Below are 11,718 nucleotides of genomic sequence, written 5' to 3' on the forward strand. Positions count from 1 at the left end.
CCTTAACAACACACATGTCAAAAATTGGTAGTATATTTCCATCAAATCCTTGGACAACAGTGACAAAGAAAGTGATCAGTCAAGTGATGATGAAGGATCAGATTTTCCTATGTATTGTGGACATCATGATGACATTAGTGATGCTCTGCGTGTAGGTGACAACTTTGCCATGAATACAAACAAATATGCAGAAGACTTCTGCCTCTGGAGGTGCTCTAAGGATAAATACAAAACAACACGAGCTCTAAGAGATTCTTGGAAAAACTGCATTTTTTCGAATTCCTATTTGGTTGAGGGCTACTACTATGATCTAGTTGATGGTACCAAGGGTGTTTATTACATACCTCCTGAGCAACCAAAAGTGTTTTTGGCATCGCACTTGGTTCAATCCATCAAGATACCTTTGGAATCCTTTCATGGAGAGCCACATAAGTTCATATTATCTCCAGAGGTTTATAAAAAATTTTACAACAGCATGCCAATGATTTTGTAGGTCTTTGTATAGTTGACTCTAATGTTTTGCTGCAATTATTGTTTGTTCTACCTAAGTCCCCCCAGAACACCTAATCACAAATGTAGTCTCCTGATTCTCTTTTCTCTTGCTACAGTCCATGTGTGGTGTGTTTATCTCTCCCACCGCCACTTCTCACATGATATCAGAGTGCTGACAAAAAACTGTCTACCTCCCATTTACTGTATCAACATGTGTACTTCAAAAGAGTTTATAACTTACTACAGTTCAGGTTCCAAGCATCTGATGGCTTGTTCAGGTACTTAAAGGGGGTATCCAGGTAGTCCCAAAGTACCAATGACAGTTTTTTAGTGCATGTTCTCCAATATAGAAGTGTGCAAATTAGGTACTTAAAGTAACATGCATGGAACATATTTGTAAATTAGCTACTTTAAGTACCATTGTTGTTAGTCTCTCAACATTCTTCACATGTATCTATCTACAGATAGGGTACCCTAAACTACCACTGTGAGTGTTTTGAAAGTTCCCTTTTAAAATACATGCCTGCACATCAGGTACACCAAGTACCTTGGTTGGTACCTATATTGTTACTTTTTAGTGCTAGAATGCTAAAACACATGATTGTAAGGACAAGGGGCCTCTAATGACTACACAACATGGCCTCAAAAACACTTAACTTACGTGTCTGGCACCATCCACAGCCACAACCAAACACACACACTACCCACAACATAAATTGAGTCCAAACCACAAAAACTAGAGTCCAAATCATGTTAAACGGACATAATGGAATAACTATAAATTCGAATTTCGTGTTGCCGATAAGTGACATGTTAATCACTCAGTATAGAGGTATCCAAAATGTTATCCAAAAAACCATCCATCATGGGAAGTAGGCATATACATGGGTTAGTAAAGAGCGTTGAGCTGTAATGACAAAACATGGTAGTACAAGGGTTTTCTACAAAGCTTGGCTTCCTAAAATTACATGATCTTTTTAAGGATGAGATACTAAGACTAAAATTTCATTGGCATCAAAAGTGGCCCCGTCAAATCGTTTGTCCACCTCGCTTGAGTGCAACTTTAAAATAGTTGTCCTCCGATGTAGGCTTCACATTGAAGGTGAAAGCTGCGACTGACCAATCCATAGCATCATGCCACTTGGCAAGAACCTCTTGAAAATCCCTGGACAAGAATTCAATACTTCGATCCTCTAGGCCATTGGTAGAAGATCATCAAATTGAAGCAAATAGGTAGTCACCTCAATCTCGGGCATAATTGGTACTGAATTGACATCACCCCCTCTAGCATAGGAGGTATTAGTATGCAACAAGAAACCATCACTATCCATATCATCCGTATGTACCCGAAAAACCGTAGGTATGTCATCTTTGGTAAACATGGATTCCTCTAGAGCTTCATCAAGTATCTTTACGAGTTTGCTATCATCTCCTTCTTTTTGTTGCTCTAAGCTGCCTATGAAATGCAAGCCTCGAACATCCTTCCCATGTGGAGCAGAAACTCTCTTAAAGCATCATCCAAAGAGCAATAAGCTCTAGATCTTTCTCAATCGGCAAAGAATCTTGTAAAGCTTGTATATCTTGGTCCATATAAACTTATAAACTCCCTCTACCTTGATGTAAATAAGTACTAGCATGCATAGAGATCTTCGGTTTGGTAAAACACTCTGCATCCTTTTTACTCTCCATCAAATATCGTTCAACTACATCATCACAAGATCTCGCAGACATCTCAAAGATGTCATCAAGCTTCCTAGTAGGAGCATCATCATAATGGCTTGGGTTAACAAGACCATTGTATGACTGCACAACACCTTTCTGCACCCCCTCTGAACTGATACTAAGCATTGAGTGATCTGTATACTTGGGTGCTTCAAGTTCACTTACCATCGGTTGAAATTCAAGATCACAAAATATGTATGCATCAAGTGGTGAATCTATCCCGTCATCCATATGCACATGTATATGATTGTAATTATGTACTTGTATGCGTTCCTCTGTAGATTCACCCAGATCATCTAGTAGCAGATCTAGACTGCTCCATTTATATTCCTGTGCATGTGGAGCTTCATCTAGTGTAGATAAGCCATGAAATTCTTCAATTCATTAGATACCTCCTTTTGCACAACCAAACCATGTACATCAGCTTCAATACATATCTACTTTAGCACATCCAAGCCATCTGAATCCTCATGTATCTGTAGATCCTGGATATTGTCATTCTTATCCAATGGCCTAAGTCGACTTGCAGAATATGGAATACCAAGATTTACATGAACCATCTCTGCAATCCCTTGATCATCTGCAATCTGCAATAACTTGTCATTTTCAAGCAGACACTCGTTCACAATAGCTTCAAGCTTGGCTCGGATTTCTTTACAAACATTTGCATAGGTAGGCACGTCAGTATTATCTCTATCTTCATCTAAATCCGCTCAATGATGAAATAGCTTCTAGACGAGTAGGCTTTGAAAAAATTTTAGTAATGGTTTTAAAATGGAAATCATTATTTATCCATGTTAGGTTACCTAAAGCCGGGGTTAAATTTGATACCTGCAAAGCTGCATCTGCTTTAGCTTTATTTCTTGCATGAATCTGCCCCCAAAATTCATGATAGCTGATTGTCAGCAGTTGATCTCCATCACCTTTACTGAAAGTAACCTGCTTCTATTGAGTCATCTGCTCTATTTCCAAGGCTATATGCCGATCATCCACTTGTACAACTGCTTCTTCAAATTTTACCCAGCTATATCTACATACATACCAATAAGCTCTTGTATTTGATCACGTAATTTTGGAGCTACTAACCGGTCAAATGCCTTGATCATATGCTTAGTTGGAATACCCATAAGGTCCATCTCTGACCTGTAGCATACAAGATATCCATCACTATCATAACCGTCGAATGTACCTTATCCAATGCTTCTTCCACTTTGCTTGCTTCATCTCGGCTTCATTTAATCAAGAAAATCCTCGCAATAAATCTTCTTGGTTTGAACCAAATTGCTCATATGTAACCTCATACTGCTGCTGCTGTAGCCTGCAAGAAAGCATCAAATAGATGCATCATCTGCTGCATTATCTCTACTTGAGATGTCCTTGTCATCCTCTCTGCCAAAATTTTCCGTCCCAGCTCGCTTCACGTCGAGTTCACCCCCAAAGATGACGGGGAAACATAAGTGCGATTAGTGAGCAGGGTTAGCACAGGGCTGTTGGCTATAGGAAAAGTGTTAGAGAAAGATGCATAACACCAAACAATGGGCTTATCATTCACTTTGAAAGCGTACAATTGATATATGGAGGACTTCAATTGGATAAATATACATGACCAAGATGGAAAAAATTGGGCTGTGAATAGCCCTTAGAACCTACACAAACTGCTTCTTGGCTGTAGATGACTCTATTTTCCCAACGGCCCCTGCCTTGTCCTCAACTCGTCAGCACTTGCTTCTCACAATCTATCGCTTCTTAGCATAAGAACCACCCCTTTTTCTTTTAAATGATAAACTTTCTCTTTAATTTAAAAGAAAAAAAAAACACTGCTTGATGATCCCTGCAGGCAACGACAACTTCACTGCTTGTGCTCGTCTTGGCCACTTTCTGTCTCGTATACGACTTTCCGTCCCCTGCAGACCGCCTCTCCAAGAGCCCTCCTACGATTCTTGCCCTGTCGGCTTCTACTAGGCTCTGCAATTGTACTATTTCATGAACCCTTTGCTCCAACTATAGTTGGGTCTTCGTGACGTCTTGATGCAGTCACTTTCTTGTACAGAAAACAAAACTTTTGATAAACCTCGTGGCCGTAAAATAATATACTGCTGGCTTGCCAAAAACTATCAAGTAGTCAGCCAAAGCCTCCGCTCGTCTCGGTTGACGGCGCCTCTCCTCCTGCTTTCGCTTGCCAACCTACGAACTGTCGTCCTCGTCAAGCCCTACCACAAATCGCCAGTTGTTCTCTCTCTCTCGCTGTTGCTCGACGATGACCTCTCAACCTCTTGCAGTTGCCCAGGCCTGGGGATACCTCGTCAACTCTGGCCGCGTTTTCCTTGCTGCTCGCCGACCTTGTGATTTTCTCGGCCGCCCTGTAACTCTCCTCACTAATACTCCCAGTCGAATTTCCGCCACCGACCTCAAGATCCGCCCTGTACTACATCTTCTGCTTTATTGATCTTGCACTCAGTACGCTCCCCACCCAAAAGCTTGTTGGACGGCGTTTTTCTCCCTGCTTGACGGCACAACCTCCTCGCTTCTCTGACGCCACGCTCCTGCCCGCTTTTTCAGTTCCTGCCCTTTATTCGATTCTTAGCTTCTTATTAATAGCCTGCTTTTCCCCAAGCGTCCTCGTTCTCGGCTCTCAGCAAGTCATCTAACTGTTTTCGGGTGGCCTCTCCCTAATCTGCTTTTCTGACAGCGCTCTTCATCTTCTTTAGCTGCTATACGGCACTCTATCATGTTCGCTCGACAACGCTCTTCTGACGGCGCTCCTAGTGCTTATGGGTGGGACCCCCTGAACTTCGACAGCGTCAACCTCCTACTCCTGCTCATGCGCGGCCCCCCCTCCCGTCAACCTCTTATTTTCTCCTTGCGCTGTCTCCCTGCTCCCCCCCGTTTCTAACAGCGCTCCCTTCTCCTGATTGCTCGACGGCGCTCCCGTCTTCTCTACGCGCTCACAGACCTCTCTCGCCTCGTCGGCTCCTGCCAACCTCGGTCGTCTTGTCTGACGGTGCTCCTTTAACTGACGCGCCACCTTTTTAAGCTGTTCGGCTTTTTTATTTCTTGCTTAACTTCTTATTAATAGCCTGCTTTTCCCAACTGGCCATTCACACACACCTCATGGCCTTGCCTTCAAACTTCTCACCATATTTGGCACACACTGAAACCAAGGCAATGTTGAACACATTCTTATCGACCAAGGCAATTCCAAGTAGCATACATGTTTACCAAAGAATCGGTAAACACAGATAGTCCAAACAAAAAAGTATTTATGTCACCACCATAGCCTTGATCTAGCTTCGCTCTTTAAGCACACGTCATTCGGCACAAATATCGACCAAAGTTTCAGCAAGCACAATCGTCAAGGTGGAAGCATAGATAACTATAATGGAGCAATGCCTTCAGGATCCGTATTTGGTCTTCCTTGCCCTAACGGTCGCAATACGCTCTCCAAACATTTTGTTCGTGAAAAAAAAACTCATTGCATGGCTCTCACTTGTCATACATTATGACCCAAAGTACTTTGAAACTTGATTTGCTTCTCAAAGTATACCACCTTTCACAACCAATGTGAAAGACAGCCAATTTACCTTGTTTTTCCCCAAGTTCAAATTGGGAAATTATAAGGAAATATATTTCCACAAGAGAATGAAGAGGAAAAAAGAACCCCACGAGGTACTGTTGAATAATATCATTACCCTTAAAGGGATTTTCATCGTCCATGTGAGAATATTTTCTTCCAAGTGGAATTGGTATTCCCTCTTTCTAATGTGGAAATGTTTTCTCCCACGTGGATATGTTATTCCCTAATTTTGAAGGAACTCCCTTGTGGTAGAAACTATTCTTTAAGCATTTAGTTTCCCTTTTGAAGACCATCTCCCTTTGTTCACGTGGAATATTTTCTAATGTTTTTTAGAAAAAAATTCAATCAACAAACATTCCTTGTTCATTAACCATATTATAGTTTTACAAATAAACTAGCTTGTTGAATCCTATATCTTCTCCATACACTCCTTTCCATTGATTAATAAAAACATTCTTTCATTTCAAAGTGTAATAAATGTAGTCTACTTGCTTATCCACACTTTTAGTATCCTTTCAATTTAAGAAGCATTTGCAACTAAACTCTATGCCAAAACGCCTTATGGTAACTTTTGAAAGTGTAAAAGTTGCATTGTTAAAAAGATCATAAATTTTTTTTTAGCATAAAATAATAAATGCTTTATTTTAAAGTATTGCAACAACAAGCTGACCCTAAAAAAATGCTTGATTTCTTTGCTTAATTTAATACAAGGAAAAAAAGAGAGGAAAATTTTAGAGATTGTATAAGAATGCAAGTTAATATATGTGGTAAGTATAAAGCATAACTCAGATGATTGGCTTAGGATGACCCTCGCCCTCCGGTCAAGCTCTGCTTTGTAAAGGATTGGGTTGTTTGGAATATACGCTCAAGGCTCAGTCTGAGTTTGAAGCTGATTTGTATTTTTCTTGGTGACATTATAATACAATCACTCAAAATTGTGAGTTTTGCAAAAAAAATAAAATTGTCTTAAGCAATGTTCGTGCAAGAATGTATTATTATCACCATTTACATATCCTATTGTGCTTAACTTGTTGTCTCTTGTTACCTCCATTCAATCAATTTATGCCTTTCTTACAAGTCATAAACATATTAGACTTAGCAAGAATCAATTCAACATATCTCTATACATTGATGGGCAATTTGACTATATCAATATAAAGAGACACCCAAATTTAAGCATCTATGAAACTTCAAGGTCACAAATGAGTATTTCTTGTATTGCATAGACTAATTATGCAAGAATAATACAAGGTTAGACTTTACATAACACGTCTATCAAGAGCAAGTCCATATCTCTATATAAGTTTCTTCATGACTTTAATGAGTACTAGCAATCTGGACTTCCTTTTACCTTGATATACAATAACTACATTCGTGAAAAACCCTATCTAGCACCATGAATTAAATCCCAAGCATTATTACTTGCACATTTCACACTCAATCAATATTTATTCAAATAAAATCGTGTAGCAAATGAGTATACTTACATATGCAACTACTACATCCCCACATTTGGCACAAATTAGCATGAATAATTGAGACTATATAAGGATCAAAAGGAATAAAAAACTCTTGAACGAGAAGTAAGATGACTAGTTCCAACGTCTATATTGAGTTAAGGATCCAACTCGTTAGCATATAGTGTCATCAACATAGTTATAACAATTTCTCACATATTGGCATTCCTTCATGATATGGTTTTGGGATTTATGACACCAGATGTCATAGCCCAAGAAACATAGCATTCAAGAAGAAATGACGGTTCAGAATTCTTGGAACAACTTTGAAAGTACTCTTGGTTCTTATTCTTCAAAGATTTGATGCAATTGTGTAATTGTCCGTACATGATATCAACATCATGTATGTCCATGGCCTCCATTGCAAGAGATTCAAGAGTCTCCCTCTCTAAGCATGAAACCTCAAAGATAAGAAAAAAAATATTTTGTCAAATGATGACCACCAAATCTCGTGTATATATAAAAGGCCTTAGAAAATTCACACAACTAGATCCTTACCATTTGTTGAGGCATGCTCAATTTCTTGTTGTGGCAAGATTCATCCATGTTCTTTGAATATTTCTCCTTACATTTTTTAATGTCACCTCTTCTAGTGGATCTTACAGAATTTTCCTAAATATAGAAAAACCACATGTCATCTAGCTCATGCTTAATTTATGCTTACAATAAATTAAGAGAGTAGTTGCATAGATAAGGCACGCTAGCTTCCTTGATCTCCCAAGAAATCATTGAATCTAGATGGCTTTCTCTTTAAGCGTGATAACTTTGACATTATCTCACCCTACACAAACAAAGATAAAATGAAATTGGTACATTTGAGATATCATGTAAGAAGATATCATGGATTTTTTTAAAAGCGTGATGACTTTGACATTATCTCACCCTACACAAACAAAGATAAAATGAAATTGGTACATTCGATATATCATGTAAAAAGAATCTTTGAGAGAGACTCCGAGAGAGAGAGAGAGAGAGAGAGAGAGAGAGAGAGACTCGGAGAGAGAGAGAGAGAGAGGGGGGCATCTTTGAGGACATTGTAGAAAGTTGAAGAAGTAACTCTACTAAATTTCACCTTGAATGTGGTCTCACTTGAGTTCTTGTTTGTTAGCTCACACAAAACCTACAAATAAAATCTCACAAGTGAAGTTAATTTCGCGATCCAATCATTTATCAATTACAAAAAGACAAATCAAAAGAAAGACATACCTTCTTTTCTTTAGTATGTGCACTTCTTCTCCTAGGTTCTTGAGCCCTTTGACTATTTATACCCTACCGTTTGTGTACACAAAGAAAAATTACATTTACATATTGCCTCAAGATGAAGTTCATAAGAAATATGGCTTACCATCATTGAATTTATACTTCCAAATTTCTTCTCTTTCATTGGATTTTCTTTCTCCTCAAGTTCCTAAAAGGAGAAGGAAAGAAACATAAATAAGCTTGAAGTCCGATATTTATGCTTACAAATTAACCATAAGAACACATATCATATTGTTATTATTATGCTCTTAAGGGCACTTACCAAAGCATAGTCAGTCTCAATATCCACCTGAAGCACATCAATTTTGGCCTTAGATTCCTTACCGCAATTTGCAAGTTGAGTAGAAAGTGAAGAACAAATCTGCATGTATGTGAAGCTATACATTGTGATAGAGGTAGATGGAGGCCTATGAATGCTACTACTTCTTCCAAATAATAGACAAGGAGCATACAACTTGTTGACCCCTTTGAGTTTGATCTTGTTTTGATTCATTGCCCATGTGACATGTGCTTACTCCTTGTGTAGGTTGTATCTCATTCATTGCCGTATCAATCTGGATATGAACAAAAATCAAAGTAGAGATGAGATATAATTGATATCGTCAAACATGGCTTGCTCAATTTTTTGCAAAGAAATATAAATTCACAAATTTGTTCATGATACTTAAACATGCATCTTGATTGATGTGTACATAACGTGTATCCTAAAACAAATATAGCATGAAAAGAGAGAGATAGGATACATTAAATATGTGCTATCATCCCTATTTATGAACCCATCAGACCTAAGGGAAGTGAACCACCAATAGAGACCTTTTGGATATTGCTAGACTTGGAGTAAGATAGCATGATACACATATCAAATATAATTTAAACCAATACACATCACACTTTCCACTCACATTTTTAGCAATGAGGTCACCATTGTCCATATCATCCTCATATCCAACATTCTTATGTGCGATGGGTTGAGCCTTGGATGTGGGGTTATCTATAACATGCTGAAACTTGTGGAAGTGAAAAGTTAGATTTAAATTTTTCAAAAGTAGACACAACATAGAAAAACAAATAAACATTGCATATATATTTATATAAAATCAATCAATTACTACGAAGATCTTGGTTGTACACCCCATAAAGCTTTGGTTGTTGTGTCCTATGAACAATTATTTTTGGATTGATCTCAAATATTTAAATCAAAGAAGGTAAACTAGCAAGAAGTTTAGCTACCAAGAGAGAGTTTCACTTAAGTATAATACAATTACTTTATCAAACTTATATGGGAACTACTCATACTAAGCTTGAACCATGCACTATCTTTTGGATTAAAATTATGAAGACTAAATCCTTCACTTTAAAGTAGCATCTATCAACAATAACCTCCCCTGATAATTGTGAATTTGGTCAAAACAAAAAAGTAACATTTTTCAAATGTGGACAAAAAATTATACAAACTAGGTATAGTTTGTACTTACTTGTGTAGAACAAAGTATACCAACATGGTGGTCATTCTCATATCCATCACCCTTAGGTAGTATGGTCTCAACATTGGATGTTGGTACATGAATCTGAACATGTTGAGCAAGTGGCATGGAAACCTTAGACACAAGGAAAAAAACTAGATCACCTTACTATACAATGAAACATTTTTTTTTAATACTCATGCACATGTATTCTAGTCAATGGGCCATGGTGATTGTGATAAACGGAGCTTATGTGATAAAATTTCAATGCATCATTTAATTTTGGATATTGTGACATCTATGTCTTTCTTCTAGCAATTGTTTTGGTTAAGCAAGAATCCATTCGATTTAAAAAAATCATGAACTATAAAATATAAACTACTTAAAAAGAGTTTTGCTTAGAGATTTTTTTCTCTCTATAGCAAATTATAAAAAAAAAGGAATGCACAATGTCTTACACGAGCATTAAACCAACTTATGAAGAAAGAGACATTGAATGAAATAGCCTCCTTATCAATTTGTTAGTTTAAAATTTCATCCTTATTAAAGGAAATGCCAACTATACATTTGAAAAAAGTCAAATCCTAATAGTCCACTTACATTGGTTGAGAAAAGGACATTAGTGTTGTCATTCCCATGATATTCATCACTTTTGGGTAGCACGGTAGACTCAAAATTTGATGTTGGTGCATGAGGAACGTACTAAAACAATGTTAATCATAGCGTTAGAGATGAAGAAACTTGCATAAATAGAAATTAAAACACTATCTAACAAAACATGGTTAGTGAATCTTACACATGAGTCTATGTGGAGGTCCACAATTGGTGATGATGAAGGTTGAAAATGATGTGTTTGAGATGTACAACCATCAATGCAAGTTTACCTTTTGTTGACAAACTATACGACAAAAAAGAAGCATATTCTTAGGAGGCTACATGGTGAGACATTCACATAATGCATAAGTTTGCATTTTCTACTTAAAATTTATAAACATATCCATTTTTCATGTACCTTGGTTGTTGCACCTCTAAAACTAGTATCATGGAATCCTTTTGGGGAATATTTGGTCCCGTATATATCGTAGATTGGCTCAAAACACTAAAAAATATTGAAGCTTTGTTAAAGTCTCAAGAAATTATGATAAGGTAAGATTATCAACAAATTTATTACCTCAAAAGAGTCATCGATATTTATAGCTTCATCCAAGATTTGTCGGAAACTTTTGGAGCCCATTCCAAGATCATTGCTAGGGATGGAATCTTGTGTCTCTCCTTCCATTGAGTCAAATCTCATTGTTTTGCATTCCTTAGAGATAAAGACATGCATTTATTTTAAAACAATATCTTCCTTGTTATACCATGGAGATAAATGGAGAGTGCTACCTACCACATCATCAACTTGTACCCTACAACTCTCTCGTTTGGCAAAGATTGATGGTATAAGAACTCTCTCACCCTACATGAAAGACAATTGCTTATTTCAATGGATATTGAACCAACAATATGAGTCAAAAGAGATGAAAGGAAGTGGCACTTACTATTTTTAAGTCATTGATAACTTTTCCATCTTCACCGGGGATGAAAATTGCCCCAAAAGCATTTAGGGTACTCTTGAAATTTGTTACTTCCACCTCCCATGTTTCGTAATGACTTGTACTTAGCAATTTGACAAACAATCCCACTCCCCACA

The 11,718-nt window shown here is 37.6% G+C and overlaps 1 protein-coding gene across 1 annotated transcript; it reads right to left on the reverse strand.

Annotated features, from left to right (window-relative positions):
* Nucleotides 1–2,651: 2,651 nt before the first annotated feature.
* Nucleotides 2,652–11,355, reverse strand: LOC147453970 (uncharacterized). Its single transcript, XM_086516991.1, has 8 exons — nucleotides 11,200–11,355; nucleotides 9,468–9,566; nucleotides 8,828–8,926; nucleotides 8,611–8,713; nucleotides 3,511–3,532; nucleotides 3,235–3,357; nucleotides 3,046–3,142; nucleotides 2,652–2,801 (listed from the first exon to the last, which is right to left on the reverse strand). The coding sequence occupies exons 1-8, from the start codon at nucleotides 11,353–11,355 to the stop codon at nucleotides 2,652–2,654; spliced, it is 849 nt and encodes a 282-aa protein (XP_086373117.1).
* Nucleotides 11,356–11,718: the final 363 nt, after the last annotated feature.

The sequence above is a fragment of the Adiantum capillus-veneris genome, chromosome 7, assembly GCF_014529385.1.
Source record: "Adiantum capillus-veneris isolate H3 chromosome 7, ASM1452938v2, whole genome shotgun sequence".
Classification (NCBI taxonomy): Eukaryota; Viridiplantae; Streptophyta; class Polypodiopsida; order Polypodiales; family Pteridaceae; genus Adiantum; species Adiantum capillus-veneris.